The 22,454-nt window shown below is 44.1% G+C and overlaps 1 protein-coding gene across 5 annotated transcripts; it reads left to right on the top strand.

The window, feature by feature from the left end:
• Window positions 1-56: 56 nt before the first annotated feature.
• atm (ATM serine/threonine kinase) lies at window positions 57-22,429 on the top strand. 5 transcript variants are annotated; one of them, XM_046390261.1, is made up of 63 exons: window positions 59-210; window positions 488-614; window positions 695-813; window positions 920-1,053; window positions 1,242-1,406; window positions 1,565-1,730; window positions 1,827-2,065; window positions 2,485-2,654; window positions 2,814-2,992; window positions 3,188-3,559; window positions 3,649-3,852; window positions 3,994-4,095; window positions 4,299-4,533; window positions 4,620-4,751; window positions 4,905-5,030; window positions 5,202-5,291; window positions 5,392-5,578; window positions 5,874-6,067; window positions 6,154-6,233; window positions 6,331-6,486; window positions 7,031-7,106; window positions 7,430-7,572; window positions 7,673-7,790; window positions 7,883-8,053; window positions 8,197-8,372; window positions 8,507-8,750; window positions 8,950-9,065; window positions 9,213-9,339; window positions 9,457-9,656; window positions 9,776-9,950; window positions 10,107-10,265; window positions 10,442-10,574; window positions 10,683-10,778; window positions 10,863-11,034; window positions 11,341-11,482; window positions 11,631-11,807; window positions 12,018-12,207; window positions 12,348-12,453; window positions 12,567-12,722; window positions 12,953-13,061; window positions 13,341-13,429; window positions 13,514-13,616; window positions 13,712-13,860; window positions 13,991-14,095; window positions 14,201-14,320; window positions 14,434-14,668; window positions 14,751-14,921; window positions 15,059-15,178; window positions 15,641-15,861; window positions 15,966-16,173; window positions 16,270-16,395; window positions 16,570-16,710; window positions 17,377-17,515; window positions 17,825-17,907; window positions 18,239-18,379; window positions 19,238-19,354; window positions 19,522-19,671; window positions 19,801-19,966; window positions 20,275-20,361; window positions 20,664-20,778; window positions 21,149-21,212; window positions 21,328-21,470; window positions 21,579-22,429. In XM_046390261.1, the coding sequence occupies exons 2-63, from the start codon at window positions 543-545 to the stop codon at window positions 21,757-21,759; spliced, it is 9,282 nt and encodes a 3,093-aa protein (XP_046246217.1). In that variant the 5' UTR covers window positions 59-210; window positions 488-542; the 3' UTR covers window positions 21,760-22,429. The 5 variants fall into 5 exon arrangements, 4 of the variants coding, with proteins under 4 accessions (XP_046246219.1, XP_046246217.1, XP_046246216.1 ...); XM_046390260.1 differs by having other exon boundaries at window positions 12,564-12,722; XM_046390262.1 differs by lacking the exons at window positions 59-210; window positions 488-614; window positions 695-813 and having other exon boundaries at window positions 1,242-1,377; window positions 12,564-12,722.
• The last annotated feature ends 25 nt before the right edge of the window (window positions 22,430-22,454 follow it).

The raw sequence follows: 22,454 nt of genomic DNA, 5'->3' as shown, positions 1-22,454 counted from the left end.
GCACACAATTCTAGCCACGACCAGGAAGTGACGTAACCTAATCACGGCTGATGCTGGGGCGGGAATTTCCTGCGTGGACTACGTGTTCGTGCGTGTGTCTGTTAAGATGGCAAAGTTGTGAGAAAAGCAGGAGCTGGCTGTTGCGCAGTTAACATCCATGTGCCTGCATCTGCGACAGCTCTTTAACTACAATAGGCATAATCATCAGAGGTCAGTGATCAGACTGAGAGCTGCAGTGTTTGAATGGGTGTTTGTGAAGTTCAAATCTGCAATGCTGTGTTGTTAAAATAGCTGGTGCACAAGGTCCGGCTGATGATAGTGTTTTGCAGGTGTTAGGTTAATTGTTGGCTATATAAACTGTCATCTCATGTAAATAGATTGTCAGGAGGGCTTTGGAGAGTAGAGCGGCTACGTGTGCTAAGTGACTGTAGTGTAGGCATACTGAGGAATAACAACATTCTCTCTTGTTAATTTCCTGTCTTGGCAGGTAGAATAGTCTACATTTAATAAAGCTGTGTCCTGCTCATCCAGCGTGAAGCACAATGAGTCTGGCCTTTCATGATCTCCTGGTCTGCTGCAGAGGCCTGGGGAGTGACAAAGCTACAGAGAGGAAGGTAATCAAGGAAATTAGTTGTATTAGACTTCAGCTTTGATGTAGCATTTTGACAGTTGTTTCCCCACTTCACACCCCTAGAAAGAAGCTGAGCGCTTCAGGCGACTCCTACGAACTCCAGAGGTGGTGCAGGAGTTGGATCGTACCTCTGGATCTAAAACTAAGGGCTCCAAGCAACTCACATGGGATGCTGTTTTCAGGTAGTTTTCTTCTGTAAATTTGCATTTTAACATAAGCAACAAAATGACAATAAAATTCTCCAGTGTAGTACAGATCATGTTCTGGTTCTTGTTTTATCCGTGTCAGATTTATACAGCGTTATGTCCAGAAGGAGACAGAAAGCATGCAATCGAGTAAAGCAACTACACTGGCTACGCGGCAGAAGAAGATGGCTGAAATTTGCAGCTTGATCAAATACTTCATTCGCTATGCAAACAAACGTAAGGGCAGTGTCTTTGTGAGCTGTGGGTTACAATACAATTTTAAGTGAAATTGTTATTACAATTTTACATTTATGTGTCTTTATTATGTTTAAATAATACATTTTTTTACATCACCCAATTCAGAAGAAATTCTCAGTGACTGGTGTGAACATCTCACCTTACTGTGTCTGTCTTGCTCTCTGCAGGTGGGCCACATCTGAAGTGCAGTGAGCTGCTTAAACATGTGATGGAGATCCTGCAGAGTTCATACAGCTGTTCAGCCTATGGAGAAGATTACAGCAGCCTCCTAGTAAAAGATGTCCTCTCTGTCCGCAAATACTGGTGTGACATCACTCCACAGCAGTGGCACAGTCAGTGGGATATACCTCTAAATGATATAACAATTGTCGAAAAATTTCATCAACGCTAATTTTCTTTGCTGTTTTACTCCATGTTATTACTGTTGTCTGATATTGTAACACCACCTCACTCAACTGAATACCATTTTGTTTATTTTTTTGATCGTTAGGTCTCTTGGACTTATACTGTCACCTGTTCAACTCCTCATCCAAGTCCATCAACTGCGTGTTGGTGAGCAGAGTCATCCACACGGTGGTGCAGGGCTGCTGCATGCAGACTGAAGGATACAACAACACTCTGTTCAGCTTCTTCTCCAAAGCACTGCTAAATGCCAGGTGAAGTCTTTTGCCGACATCATCCTAAATCGATGGAAAAATAACACTAGATTTGCACTTACTGTTTTCTTTTTCTAAATCCTGTGACCCTGTTAGGCAGGAGAAACACTTGGCTGTTTTGGAGCACCTAGTCTCTGCTCTGAACATCTTCTTGAGATCCGCAGCCATGAACTGTCGGATGAGGGTGTGTCGCCTGGGAGAAGAGCTTCTGCCTTCTATACTGTATGTCTGGTCAGATATGAGACCCGCTGCTGCTCTCAAAGAGGAGATTGTGGAATTTTTTAAGCTGCAGATTTGTGCTCACCACCCCAAAGGAGCAAAAACACAGGATGCAGGTAGAGTTATCTTTCCTTTTTGGTAAAAACAAGTTTATCTTTTAATGCTTGATAGGTTTTATGGTGGGTTGGGTGCAGTTCCATATGCTGTTCCACTGAGTTTACTGATCCAAGCAACAGAAAAATAGGTTTTTAACAACTTACTTTTCAAAGTTGAAATTGCACCACCAAGGAAAGATTTCAGGAAGTGACTCAAAAGGAATTGTGATGGATCACTGATTTCAAGGAATGTTTGTCAATTTCATCAATTTAAAACCAGAAAATGTAGTTTTATGCCATGAAAATGATGATGAAACCAGTGGCTGAACTTTGGATTAGCACAATGCAAACTCATGATTTAAAAACAATGGACTAAAACATTTTAAACCACAAGTTTGTCCTGAAACAAATAACCTGTTCCCCCATTTTTCACATTTTAGGTGCTCATGCTGAGGACTGGACCAGGTGGCAGAGTCTGCTGTACAATCTGTATGATGCCCTAATCAGAGAAATTAGCCACATAGGCAGCAGAGGGAAGTACGTCACGGGGACCCGACACATAGCTGTCAAAGACAATCTCATTGAGCTCACAGCTGATATCTGTCACCAGGTAACCGATGTCAAGAGGTCACAAGTATTCATACAGAGAGTCACAGTTTTGTTTGATGTAAATGTTTATGCAATCGTGTAGCTACTTAGCTGATATAAAATGTACACATCTATGAGAGCCATCTTATTTCTTTGATCTTCTTGTGTTTCCTGCATGTAGCTGTTCAGTGACGACAATGCCCCCCACGTCTTAGAGGTGACCCAGGCCCTCATCAGACCCACCCAAGTGGGCAGTCCGACCCATGGAGCAGCCAGCAAACGACGGCGCATCGAGCTGGGCTGGGAGGTCCTCCGGGACCATCTGCAGCCTCAGCATAGTGACTTTGATGTCATACCATGGTATGAAAATCACAACCGAATGAGTATAAGAACATTTTAATGGTAAACAAATTAGTACTGAGTACAGCTGCTTAAAAATGGCTTCATTTGTTTTATTATATGGTAGAAAACCTCAGAAAAGGAGCCTGTAGTTTGTCTGATCTTTGTAGATCAAAGATCATGTGAAGATATTCCTCTTTCATTTTCTCCTCACAGGCTGCAGATCACTGCAGTTCTTGCCTCTAAGTACCCGTCCTTGTTGCCTGGCCAGGAGCTGGTCCCACTGCTGTCAGTGCTGTACCAGCTCCTGGCTGAGCAGCGAAGAGGAGAGAGGGGGCCGTATGTGCTGCGGTGTTTGAGGGAGGTGGCCCGGTGCCAGGCCCGCCACCCAGAGAGGGCCCAAGTGCACAGGACGGAGCTGGGTAGGCTGTGGGGTCGAGTCTGGGCCCTGGCACTGCGTGGGGTCAGCTCACCTCAGATAGAGACCCTCTGCCTGGACCTGCTAAACTCTGTTGTCCACAGTGGACTGATCACTGTGGACAGGGAGCTCTGGAAGCTCTTCTCTGGATCAGCATGTAAACCATCACAGTGAGTCTTATTGTTTACCGTTAAATTAAATCTTTGTTATTGAAAACATGTCAGTATAATAGATGTGTGTTTTTTCTCTTTAACCATAGGGATGCTGCCCTCTGTTTAGCCCAAGCCTTACTAAAGTGTCCGGTCCCTAAAAGTCTCCTCGTGAGTTCAGACGGGGACCATGTGGGGGTCATGGAGGGATCCGCACCCCTTAACCTGAAGGAGACGCTCATAGCCTGGCTGCTGATGACTGACCAGAGCGATGAGGTGGAGGATAGCTCCAGACCGCACCCCATCATCTGCAGGTTGGTGCTGGGATTCTTTTCTGTCTTTGACTATATATAATTTTATCTTTGTTCAGCACTTGCTTGTGTAAGAATGTAAATTATATTCTTTTTCAAGCCATATGTCTGTAATTGTATGCTTTATTTTAATCTTGTGTGCAGAGACTTTCCTTATAATCTAATAGCGAACATCCTGCTCTCACTGACCTTAAAAGACACCAGAACTGGTTTGAAGTTTCTGCTGGGTACTGAGGGAGTAGAAAGGTGAGGGAAATGATCCTGTGTACCAAAACCATGCTTTTTCTGCTCAATTCATCAATCAGTTGTTTTTTTGGCATCGCTATTAATACATAACTAATCATATATGATAGTGAATTTATCCCATATCAGTATCATCTTTGTCTTCTCTGTACATGCAATATGATTTTGGAGCGAAAATAACTCAGTACTCAATTACTTTTCCAAAGTGCCTTTTATCACGAACAAACCTCATCCAATGCCAAAGACAACTTGGAAGAGATCGAGAGACTCTATCTGCAGTTCAGCTTCAGCACGCTGCCCTCAGTGACGCAAGGGACTGACGGGGCGGTGAGAACGGCTTCAGCTGGTGGCCAATTCACTGCCGTCCCCAGCCTTAGAAGCAAGTTGGAGCAATCCCTGCTTTGTGTGGCTGACAACCTGCTCAACTGCTACTCTCCTGATGTGAGCAGAAGTTAACGTGTGTTTTTATGTGTCCGTGTAGTCGTCCCAGTGACAAACTGGTTTTTATTCTGATTGCCCCTCCACAGTCTCAGTCCACCCCTCCAGAGTGTCTGGTGCGCTGTTTCAGCCTGCTGACCGGTGTTCTCGCAGGTTACGTCTCCACAGGGATTCTCACTGAGGAGGAGGCCTGTTGCTCACAGCTCTTCACTAAAGCCAAGGTATCAGATGCCACTAAATGCATAAAATGTAAATGTGCAGTAGATTTATCGTTCTGTCCTTGACTGATTAATAATCTAATTTTCTGAAACACTGAAAACTGGACATCAGAAAATATCAAAATTTAACACTGTTGATGTGTTCTCGTTAATCAGGCTCTGGCACAGGAGTTCAGCGGCTTTGTTTTTAGTTTGAAAGTGAAGATGTCGGAGGAAGTAACCATGAGCACGCTGAGATCTGTCGTGAAGCTCTGCACGCAGTCAGCCAGCAGAGGAAACGAGGTGATAAAAACATCTCTCATGACAGTCTGCATTATGCTGAAATAATACAACATTTAGATGAATCTGGTCAGTTTATGGACAGTACAGACACGTCCTCTACAGTCCCTGAAGCCACTCACTCATTCAGAATGTAGTCTGGTGGGAAACATTCTGTTGTCCTTTCCTCTGCAGGATAAAGTTTCTCCCATCTCCTCCAGCCTGTTCATCATGATCCTGCCAGCCAGTCTCCTCAGTGACCTGGCTGAGATCTGCAAGCTGCTGGTACGTGACATACACAGTGCATAGCAGATACGAGATGTCTGAGGATAAAAGAAGAGAGAGCTGCCTCACTTGAATTGATCTTACTTCCTTTGCTCTTCAGTTAAGCAATGTCTCTAAGAGAGTCGGTGTTGTGGATGAAGACGATCATATGGATCATGACTGGGATGTGACCAGAACTCAACAAGGGGACAACATTGATCTGTTTGATGAGGACAACGAGACCCACAGCAGCAATAGTGGATCCCTCAGACAGAAGGGGGACAACAGTGACACTTCTTGTGGACCAGGTGAGAGGGGATCACTTCTGCTCTATAAATCAATGCCTCTGTTGAGATTAGAAAAAACTAATAATGTATAGAAATTAAGCAATAAATTCCTATTTCAGTACTGTTAAAAACAACTGCTTTGGTGGCTTCATTTCATACTTTGACCCACTGAACGTAACATGCCTTAACACTATTTTATGTCTACTAAATCACACCATGCACTGAGCACCTGTAAATATATTTCACTCGTACAGGGGATCCAGTGTGTTGATTGTTGCTAATACATGTTGATCCAAGTGGTTCTGTCCTGCATCAGGTGCTAAAAGTCTGCTAGCCGACGATCATCTGGCCCAACAGGACCTGGCTGTTCTGGCAGTCTTGGAGTTCCTGTGTGAGTGTGGCTCTGTCCAGCCCATCCACGGCCTGCTCTTCAAGCCGCAGGAGGTGCGGCGCAGGCTGCTGCTGCTTCTGGAGCAGATAGACTTCAGCAAAGCCCTGCATCTCAACATGGTGGGTAGCAGCTGCCGTGGAGAGGCATAGTTGCAGTGGCGATACTGGTGTAGCTGGTGAACACTTAATATCTGGTTCCCTTCCAGTACCTTGTCCTGTTGAAGAAGCTTCCTGCTGAGGACTCGCTCTGTCCAGAAGAATTTGATTCGCTGCTTGGTCCTCTGGCGTAGGGAATCTTTTTGTGACTTTCTGTTGCATTTTAATGCATTTCACGTAATCTGTGTTGCCAATACTGAAGTCTGTTCATTGTGCTGTGTTCACAGAGACCTGTGTTCTCAGTATCGTCAGGACCAAGAGATCTGTGCTGCTGTTTTGCTGGGTTTGTTACCTGCCATTAGGAGCCTTGGGAAAACTCACCGTGTGCCAGAGGAAATGAAACATGTTCAGGGATCTCTGCTACAAGTGGTGTCTGGATTCTGGTTAGTGACGTTTTTCTACAACATGAACATATGCAGGGTGGGTTTGTAAGAGATGATGTGAATCTCCTCTTAAAGTTGAGCCTCTGTCTGTGGTAAGGAACCTTAAGTTCTTCAGTCCAAACGCACTAAAAGCAATAACTGACGTGCCTCATTTGACAAGGGTCGCTTTGATCACATTGCAGGCATCAGATTTGAAATGCCAAAACCATAGAACCATCATTCCTTTGGGAAAATGTCTCTAATCACATGTAGTACTCATATTCTTTTGACTAGTGATACAGAAGACTACAGAGCACCTCAGCTGTGCTGTGTCAGATTTACCATAGCTTTTCATTCCTTGGAATGAGAACTTTGGTTTTTGGGTCCTTGTTTGACAGTCCTAAATCAAAACAAGGTTGGAGCAGGGGTGTCAAGGCAGTTTGACACACTTAAAACAATCGCTGTGCTTCAAAACATCTATGTCAAGCACTTTCACTGCATTTGGACATAATCTGCTAATAATTTTTGTGTGATTCAGTCTGAGAATAACTGTGCTGTGCTTCAGTTTCCTGAGCCAAACGGGGAAATGCATGACAGCTGTACGAGCCGCTTTAGTGCGATGTCTGGTCGCTTTGCTGGAGGTAAGCGCTCACACAGGTCTAGTTATTGATCTTATGCATATCAGCGCGACCACTGAGGTTTGCATTTCTCTCTTTTATATCTTGAGAATAAATGACACAAGCTGGACACTTTGTAATATTTTATCAAATCACGTTTATGTCCGAATAAGTTCATGTTCTGACTGATCAGCCAACACTGGAGAGTGGAGAATAGGATGTACCTCAAAGCTCCACTCTCTTCTTAACTTTTCTGCACATCCTCTGTATGTTTCAATTAGATATCAAAATACCATTCGTTCTGTTAGCACCTCTTTGTGTGTTTTGACTTTTCTCCCCTCTGACAGGCTGATCCATGTTGTAAATGGGCGATTTTAAGTATCAGAGGGCCTGACAAAGAGGAAGATCTTCCAGTGTCTGTCATCCTTCCGTCTCACCTTGCAGATGCCCACCACCAAGTCCGCATGCTGGTAGCCATGTCAGTGGAGAGGTACGCCAGCGTGGCACCACTGATGATGTATCAGAATACATTTTTATGGAAAATGGAAGTCATTAAGTGGATTGTAGATCTGATTCTCTTGTGTGTCTAGGTTATTTCTGGAGATGAGGCCAGAGCATCCAGATAAGAGGAAGATGTTGCCGCTCAAACACCAGCAGAAAGCTTTTGAGAGCATTTACCTGAAGGCTCAGGAAGGAATGAGGCTCCCAGTAAGTTTGTCATCTGTTGAATAGTATCACGTGTGCGTCTGCCTCTGTTCGACTTTCTTAATGTTTTTTTTTGTCCGTGTGCTCCTACACAGAAAAGCATTTCTTCAGAGGACCAGCAGGACGAGTCGTTTAACCGCAAGGCCACCCTGTTGAAGAGTTTGTCCGTTGTATTGTGTTGTAGCCCAGTCTGTGAAAAACAGTGTCTGTTTGCCCTCTTCCAGTCCTATAAGGAGAACAATATAGAGGAACAGGTCATCAAAAAGGTACTGATTTCAGGGCCCTCTGCAGTATGAAAAAATGGATTTTCAAGATGCTGAATGTAGCTGTAAAAGTAGAATTTAGAACCTGTGTAAGATTTTTGGTAACATTCTACAGCATCAACTGAATGAGCTGTTTTTTGTGTCAGATGTTGTGCAGTGTATCCAGAGCGCTGGGCTACCGGAACGTGAAGACATTTGTCACTTCTCACCTGTACTACTTGGTCTCCGAGTGGCTCGCACAAAGACAGTCTGACGATCGCTACACTCTTGGATCTTTCCCCTACACCCTCCTAGACCATGACACAGTCAAAGATTTCTATAAGTGAGGAAATAAACTTCTGTTATTTTTATGTCATGTCATTTGATGTTGCTAAGTGGCCACTTCCTTTCAATATTAAGCAGTGGTCTTGACTACTGGTCCATCAAACTCCCCTGTTGTCTTGTGTCCCTTTGAAGCTCTTCTTACCAGGTTTTGATCCCCCATCTGGTCTTCCTGGATGACTTTGAGCAGGTGAAGTCTATCGGCAGATATCTTGGGAAGGACTGGAGAGAGTTACTGGCCGACTGTTTCCCCAAGATCATGGTCAACATCCTGCCATACTTTGCCTTGTCTGGCCAGGATGCTCAGGTTGCACAGCAGCGAGAGAAGGCCCACAGAGTGTACGATCTGCTCAAAGACGGCAACTGTCTGGGCAAACAGGTGAACACAGCTGTGTAACAGCTGCCCATCTGGCGGTAGAGTTGTGTGTTGTGTAATGTTGGTGCTAAGAAACTGATCAAAAGTTATGCACGATCACAGGCTCAACTCTGTGTGCAGTGTGCACAGCATATTAGTAAAAATGAAATAACGGAATGGCAAATTTATCCGACTGTCCACATGTTTGTGCATGGGTCTGCAGGAGATTGACAGCCTGATCCACAGTAACTTGGCAGACATAGTGGTTGAACTGCTAATGACTCTGTATGAAGGAGGTGGAGTGGAAGGGGACCAAGGAGATCTCAAACGCTTTATAGGGTAACAGTATTTAAAATACACCCTGATTTTCTCATGTATTTCTCTTAGTTTCACCCTGGATGTGAGTAAAGGTAACTTTTCTTTGTGTTAAAGTCAAGTTAAAATGAACAAAAATGTATCACTAAATAACTGTTTAATGCCCTTCAGGGAGCTGGACCCTGCACCAAACCCACCGTATTTCAGCTCTTATGTCATTAAAGCAACATTGGACTACCTCAGCAAGTGCCACAGTGCCAACCACAAGTCTTTGGTAGCCATTCTCTCAAAAACTCCGGTAAGATGTTTGAGTCCTTCCCCCCTCAACATTTTGAGTAGTTTTGACTACTACAACCAGTTTAACTGTTTGCCCTGTTCTGTGTCACGCTGTCCTGATTGTCGTCCCATTTTCCAGATTTCCATCCAGAGGATTCTGCTGGCGGTGTGTGAAAGAGCAGCAGAGACCACCAACAGCTACGAACGCCATCGCATCCTCCTCATGTATCACCTTTTTGTCAGCCTGCTGCTCAGAGAGGTGAAGGATGGCCTGGGAGGAGCCTGGGCCTTTGTCCTCAGAGATGTTATCTATACACTTATTCATCATATCAACAGCAGGTCGGTGCACACAAGTAGCTCACAGGTATCATGCAGACATGCAGCATTGCACACACACTGTGTAGACCCAGACCAGTCACTGTCCAGGCTTAACCAGCTTGTGTTTCTGTGATCCTCAGACCAGTTCAGTGTGATGAGGTCGCTAACAGAAGCCTGTCTCTGTGCTGCGACCTGTTGACCTGTGTGTGTCGGGCAGCTCTGCAGTTCTGCGATGATGCTCTAGACTGCCACCTACAGGTCATCGTTGGCACTCTTACTGCTCAGGCGACCAGTCGACCTGCCATCTCGCAACAGGTGAGTGACAAGGGAGTCAGGAAAACAAGAAAGTTCTGTTTTGCAAGATTGCAGACTCAACGAAAATGATGTGCAGTTTATGGCAAATGAAGACAAATTACACGTCTGCATTTGTGAGCCTCACATTTCCATTTCTATGTTGCTTTTATGCTTTAGGTGCTCAGTCTGTTGCAGTTTCTCGTGATAGAAAATCAGGTGAAGCTAAAAGGAGCCATCAGCAGGTTGGAGCCATTTCCTGACCTCCCTGAATTCAGAGAGCTGCGATCCGTACAGCACACGCTGAAATATAACACCGGGAAATTTACACTGAGAAGGGTAATGGCCCAACTAATATACATTATTAGCATTAGTATCTTGTATCAGGGTCATTTTCTTTTGATGCATGTAGCCCTGATTCCTCAGTGAATTGAGGAGTAGAAATATCATAGTTACCAATGAAAAATAGCTCATTTTAAATTTAACTGCTTTACCCCCTTGACTCTCTTTTAAAGGAGATAGCCCACTTCCTGTCAGTGACATCCTGTGACTCCTTACCTTTGACCAGACTGGAGGGGCTGAAGGAACTGACCAGACAGCTGTGCAACAGCAAGGGACAAATCAGAGAGCTGCTGAAAGAGTGCCATGGTACAGTGAAAGCAGAGAGAAATATTGTCTGTGCCTAAAAAAAAAGTAGTCATGTTAAATAGCTAATGAGTTTGTTCTAAATGTTCTCTCTTTTTGCCCTCTCTGTAGCTGAACCCACTGACAGTGTGCTGGTGAAGCTGGTGCTCAGCCTGCTGCAGCTCTGTAAGCTAGCAGCCAACCACCCCGGAGGAGCCGACATTTTTGGTATAAAATCAAAATTAATTCTCGGCCCATTCCCATACTGTTTTCATCGTTTTCAGTTTTACAAGCACAAATATTTTCCTGCAGAAGCGGCGGGCAGCTGTCTAGGAGAACTGGGTCCTGTGGATTTCTCCACCATCGCTCTGCTTCATGGCAGGGACCCCCTCTATGAAAAGGCTGTGTCTCTCTTCACCTCCACTGAGTCACAATGTCTTTACATCATTCTCAACTGCATGAACGACGCGCTCACTCACCAGCGGTACAGTGAAGCTTACATCAGAAGTTCATGACTCTTTTTTTTTAGCCTCAGTCTTGTCACTGCTGTTGGTGGGTGAGAAAGATAAAAACAAAATCCTCAGTCCTGACAGCTGGGCTTATGTCATGCATGAAGTTTGTGACTCTCTGATTTTCCCCCTCCCTGATTTATTTTTTTTTCCCACAATATTTTAGTGATGAGCACAGTGTGGTGTCATGCTCATTTGATCACGTTCTAAATGTGTAGTTGACCAATCAGATTGCTTGGTTGGAACTACATGTGGTTAAAGATATTTGTGCTGTCTCTCAGTATTGAGGTGAGGCAGGCCGCCACTCAGTGTGTGAAGGACATCCTGGCCTCTCAGTCTGGAGTCGACTTCTGGGAGCAACACAAAGACAACAGAGACCCCATGCTGGCCTACCTCAATCCCTTTAGAAAGACCAAGAAGAAGGTGGGTGGGAGATGTTTTTGTGTGTTAAATCTGCATGTGTGCCAAACAACAAAAAAGCATCAACCGTTTTTACATCTCTGCTCCCTCACTTGTTTGAATGTGTGTTTTCATTTATCGTCTGTGTCCACCCACTTGGCACCCTGGTTAGGCGGTAGCTGTGAGTGCCGAGGAGAGTTCGGAGGCCAGGGAGAAGCTGGAGAGTCAGGTGTTTTGGATTCCCCAGGCGGGCGGCCACAAAGCCTGGCTGAAAGCTCTATGCAGTGCCCTGCTCAACAGTGGAGGAGTCAGGAATGAGGCTCTGCTACTGTCACGACCACTGTGTCTGGTGAGCACATGGAGGGCACCTTAACAACTCTTATTCAGTCATACTCTGCCTTCATTTCATTTCTTAGGAGCTTATTTTAATACGATTTGTGATAATGTTTGTGGCCCACATTTTGTTACATGTTGTACATCAACCATTTCCATTTAGAACCCATCCTGTAATGCAGAGCTACAGATCTAAGCACATCTTCTTTCCTCCATGTGTCTCCAGGTGTGGGTGGACTGCTGCCAGAGGCTGCTGCCCCTCATCATTCACTCCATTCTTCTCGATGACTCTGATGGTACATGGAGGGAGTCGCTCTCCTCTCACATTCAGGACTTCTTCACCTTTTGTTCCCGAAGTGCTCAGGCCTCCAGTCGCTCTGCCACACCTCTCAACTCTGACTCTGGGAAGTTGGAGAGTAAGACACATGAAAATGATCATTTCGTCATTCTCTTTGCCCGGTTCAGGCCCGGTTCACATTCAGATGCTTAACCAGTGAATGGAAGTGATTACTGTGATCACATGAAGGTTTTGATTGGCCTTTATTATTCTTTACAGAGTCGGACACTGCCAGCCATGGCTTGTATGACAAAACATCTTTGCGTACCATGCTTGCTGTTATTGACTATCTGAGACACCAAGAGAGACCACAGGAAGCTGATAGGTTTGCAGTTTTATTGTGATCAAATATACTTGAGATAACAGTAAATATTCCCCTCCCCTTTATCCGATCTGGTAATGTGGGTGCATGTGAACACTGCATCCTTCTTCCAGCAGCTCCTGTGGGACAGTGTGTGACTCAAACTTCTGGCTGGAGCTGAACTACCTGGAGGTGGCCAGAGCTGCTCAGTCCTGTTCAGCACATTTCACCGCCCTGCTCTACACTGAGATCTATGTCGATAAGATCAAAACGAACTTGGAGGAAAGTCGCAGGTGTGGAATGAAATTTTAAACCGGAAGATGTTTTTCTCTGTGGGATTTTAATTCTTATCTGTGCATAACATTATTCCATTGTTAGAGTTTGTTGATGTGTTATTTTTTTTACCTGGGTAGTAATAACAGTAATATGCAAAAGATCTTGAAAACTAAATCTACCAGTTTTTATCTATTTATTATTTTTGCATTTTCTTTCTTTAATCCATGTCTTTAAAAAAAATCTGCAGAACCAAGTCCAGAGCAACACGCAAAATCAGTTTTGAAGAGAACAGCCAGACGGTCACCATCTCCAGCCTGACTGAGAAGAGTATGGAAGACACCAACATCAGTCTGCAGGTCAGTTCTTCATGTCACATGTGTTTTATTTTTTTGTGTGTTGATAAGTTTATATTCCAGATTAACATTCAGATCAATTTGCTGATACATAATTCTTTTTGCTGTGTTCCTAGAAAATGTCTTGAAATGACAGTTAGTGTTTGATGTGTGTAGGTGCAGTGTAATACACAAACAGTGTAAATGGCTGTAAAACAGTCTGCAGTCCAATTGAAGGTCACTCTGTCATGTGTATTAAGATTTATTTGCTCTCTTTTGTTCTGTGTTCAATCTCTTTTGCAGGAGCTGCTGATCGAGGTGTATCGGAGCATTGGAGAGCCTGACAGTCTGTACGGCTGTGGTGGGGAGACGATGACCAGTCCACTGACAAGGTAGTGCAGAAGAAAATTAACAAGGTCTGCATATCTGCTCACCGTCTTTCACATTATCACTTATTTTGTCGTCTTAATTTCTAGGATTCGGACCTATGAGCATGAGGCTATGTGGGGCAAAGCCCTGACTTCATACGACCTCCACTCCACTCTGCCTGAGGTCACTCGACAAGTGGGCATAGTGGAGGTAAAATAATGAAAGCTTGCATGTAGACTACTACAACTTGTACTTACATGCACCATCTTCACTGGTCATGTTCCCCCTCCCCATCTCACCAACAGGGCCTGCAGAACTTTGGTCTGAGCAGCATCCTCGCCACCTACATGAGGGGTCTGGAGAGTGAAGGGGTAGAGTGGGGAGCTGAGCTGAGAGAGCTCCGCTTCCAGGCTGCCTGGAGGAACACACAGTGGGACTGTGAGGTGTCAGAGAGGTGAGGCCAGGGGGGTGTAAACATGCAGCTGAGGGTGCAGTGTCTGCTACACAAAACACAACTGTGACCCGTCAGAGAATCGCTGGCAGTCTTTCACTTAAAAGCCTTTTGTTTCCAAATGTTGTATCAGGAGTGAGAAATGCAAACCTGGCTTCCACGAATCAGTGTTTTGTTCTCTGCAAGCACTGAGGGACAAAGAGTTCTCCGTATTTGATGAAACTATGAAACAGGCCAGGTATGATAGCCGTTTAAGCTTTTGTGAAATTTTAAGTTTTAACTGTAGCTCACTTCTCAACTGGCAACGTAATGCGCTCATCTGTGTGCTTGTGTTTTTCCACAGGGGTGCAGAGGTGGAAGAGCTGTGCAGAGGCAGTCTAGAGGCTGTGTCTTCTCTTTACCCAGCTCTCAGGAACCTGCAGAGCATCAGGGAGATGGAGAGTGTGAAACAGCTCTTTTCCAGGTGATTTTAGCAGTCAGACATTTGTTACCTGCTGTCTTAGGTTAGGCTGACAGACAGTTAACTTATTAGCATTGTCCCTAATAAGTATCTGCTTCATGTGCTTGCTATATTAGGCCCTTCTCAGACGTGACTCTGAGGGAAGTTTGCAGCCAGTGGCGGCAGCACTCCCAGCTGCTTGCTGACAGCGACTTTGCTTTGGTGGAGCCCATCCTGACTGTCCGTTCTGTGGCCCAGCACACCCTGATGTCCAGGGTAGGAGACCCAGTCAGCACCCAATACCTTAGCTCGGTTCTCACTGACCACCTCATGGAGCTATGCCGGCTGGCTCGAAAAGCTGGGAACACACAGGTAGGGCTGTGTGTGTGTGTCTGTTGTGAGGTTATTTCTCAGTTATCTACAAAGTACTCACAGTGCTGTGGTTCCTGTCCAGCTGGCCGAGCGGGCAGTGTTCCAGATGAAGCAGCATGGTGGTGGAGAGTCCTGGGCGTCATCCCCTATGTCGTCATGGCAGCTGGAGGAAGCCCAGGTGTTCTGGGCAAAGGGAGAGCAGGGACTGGCCCTGGGCCTGCTGAGGCAGATGATAAACAACCTAGAGGAAAAGGTGACTCACAAACACACCTAAATGTCTCAATGCTACACACTGATCCATTGCTACGCATCACCGTCTTTGTCACCATTCATTAAAATGCGTAAAATCTTGATAGAATTGTTCTCTATGTTTTGTGTTTTGCTGACCAGGTGGACTTAAATCCTGCTGTGGCCCCTGTCTACACTGAGTGCCTCCGGCTGTGTGGCAACTGGCTGGCTGAGACCTGTCTAGAAAGCCCTGGAGTAATACTGGTGAAGTACCTGGAGAGAGTAAGACAAAGCTTATGGTATAACCTGAACAGTATAGCTTCATCTTAAAAAAAAAAACACGCCAGTCAGCTACAGTACAGAGCTATTTTCTTTATTTATGTTTGTAAAAGTGACAAAAAAAAGTCGATATTCAAACTCAGGTCTCATGTGTAACACCCTATACACACACCCTGCGCATGAATGAATTATTACCCATCAGCTAGACAACCACACTCGTATACTCAGACATGAATTATTTAGATAAATAATGAGTAGACCCAAAGACTTCAGTATTAAACTTTTAAGTTTACAGCTTATGTCCTCAGGCCATGGCAGATTCATGTGGCCAAATTTAAATGAAACATATGTGTTGGCGTGTTTCCTGTACCTGTGGGCCACCTGACTTATCGAATGATGCCACACTGTCAGAGAAGCTGTTTGCTTTTCGAATCTGTACACGCCTCTCCTGTGTCATTCTGTCAGGCAGTGGAGGTGATCGAGGAGGATTCAGGCGTGCATCAGGATGCCCGCTTGCAGAGTCAGCGAACGGAGGCCTTCCTGTCTCTGGCCCGCTTCTCTGACGCTCAGTACCAGAGCATTGACAAATACATGAATTCTTCTGAGTTTGAGAACAAGCAGGCGCTGCTGGAGAAGGCCAAAGAGGAAGTGGACTTGATGAAGGAGCGTAAAGTGACGTCCAACAGGTCTGTTTTAAAAGCACAACTGAGAGACTTATTATGGCTAAATGCATCTATACAGACAAAAATCCCCAGTATTGACTGTACTTGCTCCTCCTCTGACTGCACAGGTACACAATAAAGGTGCAGAGAGAGCTGGAGCTGGACGAGAAGGCCCTGTCCAACCTGCTTGCAGACAGACAGCGTTTCCTTTGTAAGGCAGTGGAGAACTACATCCAGTGTCTGGAGCAGGGAGAGGAGCATGACACCTGGGTGTTCCGCCTGGCTTCACTCTGGCTGGAGAATGCAGACGTTAAGGCCGTAAACAACATGATGAAGGTTAGGAAATAGCAGCCAAATTGCTAATTTTTGCATTTCAGCTAGGGATTAAATCCACCAGGGTAAATGGAAATCTGCTTTTAATCTCTCTTCCAGAAAGGGGTCAAGAAGATCCCTTCCTATAAGTTCCTGCCTCTGATGTATCAGCTGGCTGCTCGCATGGGGACCAAGAAGCCAGCTGGGGCCACTGAGGATACAGGCTTTCATGATGTCCTCAATGACGTAATGCAGCAATTTTGTAATACACATTAAGTATATTGTTGACTTTTCACAGTAATGACTTTCTGTCATATCAGTTACAGAAAAATCCAACAAGAGATTTGATATAGATAATAATTACTGCATTATTGGGAAAAGGAACAGCACTACAGCTTCATTTGTTTCCTCTCCTGACAGCTGATCTGCCGAGCATGTTTGGAACATCCTCACCACACCCTCTTCATCATTTTCGCCCTGGTGAATGCCAACAAAGATGACGACTTTTGCAGGAGCCGGCTGTCAAAGAGCGCTCCTCGGCAGCCGTCCCAGTTTGACCTGGTGAGACTTTCATTAGATAATTCAATTTAATGTGACACATTTTCATGATGCAGGAATGCAAAGGAAAATACACTATGTAGACAAAAGTATTGGGCTACCTGACCATTACACCAAGAGGGACTTTAATGGCATTGCTTCTGGGAAAGCTTACCACAAGAGTGTTTCTGTGGTTCTGTGTGTTTCTTTTTGCCCATTCATACAGTAGAGCGTTTGTGGCACTGATGTTGAATGAAAAGGACTGACTCACAATCTCCATCTCAAGGGTGTTTGATGGGGCTGAGGTCAGGGGTCTGTGTGGGCCAATCAAGCTCTTTCATACCAAACTCATCCAACCATGTCTCTATGGACTTTGCTTTGTGCACTGGGGCACAGACATGTTGGAATACAAAAGAGCCTTCCCCAAACTGTTACAAAGTTGGAAGCATAGCATTGACCAAAATGTCTTGGTTTTGGTAAAGAATTTGTTAGTCGCATGTATATTAACCTTTAGCTTTGTTTCCACACCTTATTTAGTATTTAGTGCCATTATCATTTATATTTAATACAAATCACATGGTTGTATAAATAGTTGATTTCATTTTCTCTGGCTTTTATTGTAAATATTGTAACTATTAGAAATAGATGTTTACTGAGTGTGATTCTCATGCAAATGTTTATGTCGTGCAGGAGCGTTCAGATGTGGCCCAGAAAATCATTAATGCGGTCAAGAAAAAGAGAAGCGAGATGATCCGCGGGATCGAGCGTCTGTGTGATTCCTACATTACTTTGGCTTATATGGACGCCAGCAAGCACAAAACTGAGAAGAGTGAGTAGTCGGAACGCAGTGATGTACCACACAACACGCTGGATGGCCTCTCGTGGATTCAAGGGCTTTTTTTCTTGAAGCGTCAATAAATTTTAGCATTTATCTTGGTGCTATGTACTTGGGCGGCTAGTTCCTCTGTGTAAAAATCATTTGTAGTTTTTTAGTGCTTTACATGGTCAAAGAAGACATTTTGAGCAAAGATGAGAGTCTTCAGTGTGATTCATCTGAAAATGGGTGAAAGACACATCTGTGTTCCTTAACTTTAATGTGTGTATCACATGTCCAGCTGCTGTTTGTGTCTCATTATAGAGGCTATTCCCATCCCAGCTGACCAGCCCATCATGCATATCAAAGACCTGGATGATGTTGTCATTCCCACAATGGAGATCAAGGTGAAAAATTATGTCTCTTCTTTTATTATGCCTGATTAATTTGATTTCATTCACTGGTGTGGCTGACATTGTAGTTTAAAATAATATTGAAATTTCCCTCTGAAAAGAAGGTTTCTAAGTTTATAAAAAAGAGCAGTGTTGTTGGCAGCAAATGAGGTACACACTTCATAAAATTTGAACATTTGACCACTTGAACTCATCTTCTCTTAATATCAAAATTGACCATTTGTTCCCATTCCATGTTAAACAACACAGTACAGCACAAAACACCTCCAACAGTTTTTAACAAATGTGCTGTGTGATAACACAAGTTGTTTCATTGTCCAAATAGGTAGATCCATCCGGCTGCTATGACAACCTGGTAACTATCAGATCCTTCATGCCCCATTATCGCCTGGCTGGAGGAGTCAACCTGCCCAAGATCATCGACTGCGTTGGCTCTGACGGCAAGAGCAGGAGACAACTGGTCAAGGTAGGCAGGCAACTCATGTGTGTCCTGTTAGAGGCGTTTTGTTCCCTGGCTGAGCGAGGTTGAGTTTATGTTACAAATATGTGCAAAGACATCGTTTTCGACTAAACAAATCGTCTTCTTTTAAAGCTAAATCAGCTGCTGTCATGAGGGATTAGAGTCTGAGTCTGAGTCTCACTTTTGACTTCAGTTCTTTTCCATTTCAGTCTGGCTGTTGGTAATAATTAATCTTCTTTTTGTACCAATACAAAGTTTGTTTGCTAGGTTACAAACATGCTTTCACACCTTTCTAATGAGGAGAGGACGTTCTTCAGGAGTGTGTGTGTGTGTGTGTTTGCAGGAACATTAATCAGCCACTTAAAGGCTAATAATTCACCACTTAGGACACTTGGGAGTGCCATGGTGAAGTAACAGTTTTTTTCCGATCGTTAATCTCTTTTCTGTTTTTAGATCAGTGTGCTATTATTTGTTATTATTCATGCGATTTATTTTTCTTTTTGTGTCACACTGAGAAAAATGTGTAATATTTAGGGATGTTATTAATCTCACATTAGGTATTTGATGCACAGTGAGCCTGTCTTGCGGCTGCTCAATCAGCTAAAAATACGTCAGTGATATTTTCCAGTCCTGGAAAATGAATTTTAATATTTTCAAAATCATTGTACATATGGAAATCAATCATGTAACATGACAGGATAAAACACTTTTTTTGTATTTTAGTGGCTTGAGTTTTAGTAGAAAAATTAAATGGAAAAAAGAAGCAATTATAGTTCCTCTGGTATATATGAAGAACACAGGATTAAGTGGAGGCTTTATCATGTAACGTGTTCTCGGTGACCTTTGCCCTCTCGGTATGAACAGGGTCAGGACGACCTGCGGCAGGATGCAGTGATGCAGCAGGTCTTCGGCATGTGCTCCATGCTGCTGCAGCGCAATACGGACACTCGCAAGAGGAAGCTCAACATCAGACAATACAAGGTTATGCATGTTGTGATCTTGTTTGATCAAAGAGAATGATAAGTTGAGACCGGGTTCTTCTGTCCCACGTTTCCTTTGATCTGCGTGTCATCAACTTCCCTTATTTTCACAATCATCACAGTGGTATAAAATAGAACCACTTCCTGTCTCACTCATGCTTCATCCAGGTGGTGCCGTTCTCGCAGCGTAGCGGCGTGTTGGAGTGGTGTTCTGGCACAGTGCCTATTGGGGAGTTTCTAGTGGACCCCAGTAAAGGAGCCCATAAGCGCTTCAGACCCCAGGACTGGACCAACCTAAGTTGCCGCAAGAAGATGATGGTACTGCTTCAGTGATATTGGATGAAAAAGACAGAGCGCAGTCACACTGTAGATCCAGTCAGAACTGCATGTTGAGATTTCATTCATCAACCCTAAAAAAGGTGACTGACAACTTGTTAATCACTACAGGAGGCCCAAAGACTGGCGTTTGATGAGAAGCTCCAGGCCTACAGCGAGGTGTGCCAGAACTTCAGGCCCGTCTTCAGGTATTTCTGCATGGAACGATTCCTGGACCCCGCGGTGTGGATGGAGAAACGGCTGGCTTACACTCGCAGCGTGGCCACCTCCTCTATAGGTACAGACAGGACTGGATGTTCACTCCGGGTCTTGTACTATAAATGAAATATGTCACATACAGCAGCTCAACACCGCGTCTCACAGTCTGAAATCTTTGGATTTTCAAGTCCTGCTTCAAAATGACAAATAAACACATTTTCTCAGTGAACATTTTGCTGCTGGGCCAGAAGCAGTTATAAGATATAAGTTATGACATGCAAGCTTTTTTTTACAGTTAGTAAAGTCATTTTTCATGTCCTGATGATATAATTTGATATTGTCGATGGCCATAATTTATCTGTCATCTTCTGTGTTTTGTGCCCATAGTTGGCTACATCGTAGGCCTGGGGGACAGACACATCCAGAATATTCTGATCGATGAGCAGACTGCCGAACTGGTGCACATCGATTTAGGTAAAATTACTCACTTGTTAATTTTATGTACAGCATGTGGTCATAGAAAATTTTGTCTTCTCTTCAGAGAGGGTGAGGCTGTGTAAATAAACACTGAGTGCGCAGAGCCTGCTGCTCTGAAGCTGCATGAGCCTGTTGTCCATCCAGAAAGACTTGACCAAAGTGCATTTCTTGTTTTGAGAGTTAATGATTGGAATGAAATCAAATGTGAAGTAATTAAAAGGTCAAGACATTGTGAATTCATGCTATAACATACATCATAGCACATCTGTCTGTTTCCTTTTCGTGTATATGGTGTTCAGGTGTGGCCTTTGAGCAGGGGAAGATCCTGCCCACCCCTGAGACTGTCCCCTTCAGACTGTCCAGAGACATTGTGGATGGGATGGGCATCACTGGAGTGGAGGGAGTTTTCAGGAGGTGAGCAGGGAGTGAGGGAGGAGATCATGAAAAGTCAAGCCTGAGAATGTTTTCATACCCTTCCATCATAGTTTTATGAGATTAATCTGTCATTATAATATTTGCTCATTAAGCTCAGACCTACTTGAACTACAAAGTTCATACTTTACATTACTTGTTACTATTCTCCAAAACAAATTACATGATATTTGTGTCGCTGCAGTGTGAAAATCAACTTGCAGTCTCCAGTCTTATCTTATGTCTTATAATAATGTGGTTTATGGTGCCTTCGAGGACACTGATGAATTTGAAAGTGAAATAAATCTCAGTACATGCAGCTGCGTAAAAGCTAACTGCGGCACTCTTTTAAATGTATGTTTCCTCTGGCCAGATGTTGTGAGAAGACGATGGAGGTGATGAGGAGCTCTCAAGAAGCTCTGCTGACTATCGTGGAGGTAAAAACATGGGGTCAACTCACACACACATACACCAACGCCTCTCAACTGCTCTTAAATCACTGGTCTTCACCACATGTTTGGTAAGGACGTCGTGTGTTTCTGTGCTGCACAGGTGCTGCTGTATGACCCTCTGTTTGACTGGACCATGAACCCACTGAAGGCCTTCTACCTGCAGCACGACGAACAGCAGGAGCTCAACGCAACGCTCAGCTCCACAATCGGGGGCGATGACATCTACAACCACCGTAAATCCAGGTGCTACAGCAGCTGATGAAAATGAGCACATTTCTAGCCATGTAGATGAACATTTTTCTATTGCTCTTGAAGCACTGTCTCATCACTTCGTACCCTTCCCACTTGCAGTGACAGCCAGAGCTTCAACAAAGTGGCCAAGCGTGTGCTGCTGAGGCTGCAGGAGAAGCTGAAGGGGGTGGAGGAGGGCACGGTCCTCAGCGTCGGTGGGCAGGTCAACCTGCTCATCCAACAAGCCATGGACCCCAAAAACCTGAGCAGGCTCTTTCCAGGCTGGCAGGCCTGGGTGTAGACCTGAGAAAAGGTGCACTTGAGTCGGCTCACTTCCTGCTTCCGCAACAAATGTAATGGAAGTGAATTTGCACTTTAAAAGAACCGTAAGTCATTTAGGAGAATTGAATGCAACACACAATAACATCATTCATTTTTTTTGCTGCAGTTATGTGTGACGAAATTACAAAATCCTGCAACAAAAGACTGATAAACTGTGTCTCTGAATCAGTCGGGGTTGGTTCGGGGGATGTTTACTATAAAAGTGAGATTGTTTCTGTAAATTCCCCAGTGGGATGTGAATGTTTTCATACTATTGAGTGATGTATGAAATGATATATTATTCTCAATGGAAATCCAAAGGCTTTATCATACATTCCTTATGAATATATGATAAGACTTGAATAAACTGCACTTGAAATCCCCTTTAAATCCTTATCGAACACCTTTTTGTTTCACTTCAGCTGTTCATTAGTTCAGTTCTTTTAGTATTAAAATGATGAATATTATGCTGTAACGCTCGCAGATTATCTCTAGGGCATTTAGAAATGTATGATATGATTATTCAGCAGCAACTTTATTCTAGTTTTTATTCCTTTTCTGCTTTGTAAAAAAAAAATTAAAAAAATGCTGGCAGCTGTTGAATGTCGGTGCTGCACTGATAAATTAATAAAACATTTGTTTGAAGCCCATTTTTGTTAAGATTGTCTCTGTTTA

This window comes from Scatophagus argus, chromosome 5, assembly GCF_020382885.2.
Source record: "Scatophagus argus isolate fScaArg1 chromosome 5, fScaArg1.pri, whole genome shotgun sequence".
Taxonomy (NCBI): domain Eukaryota; kingdom Metazoa; phylum Chordata; class Actinopteri; family Scatophagidae; genus Scatophagus; species Scatophagus argus.
The sequence above is the reverse complement of the archived record's forward strand: the minus strand, read 5'-3'. Positions and strand labels throughout refer to the sequence as shown.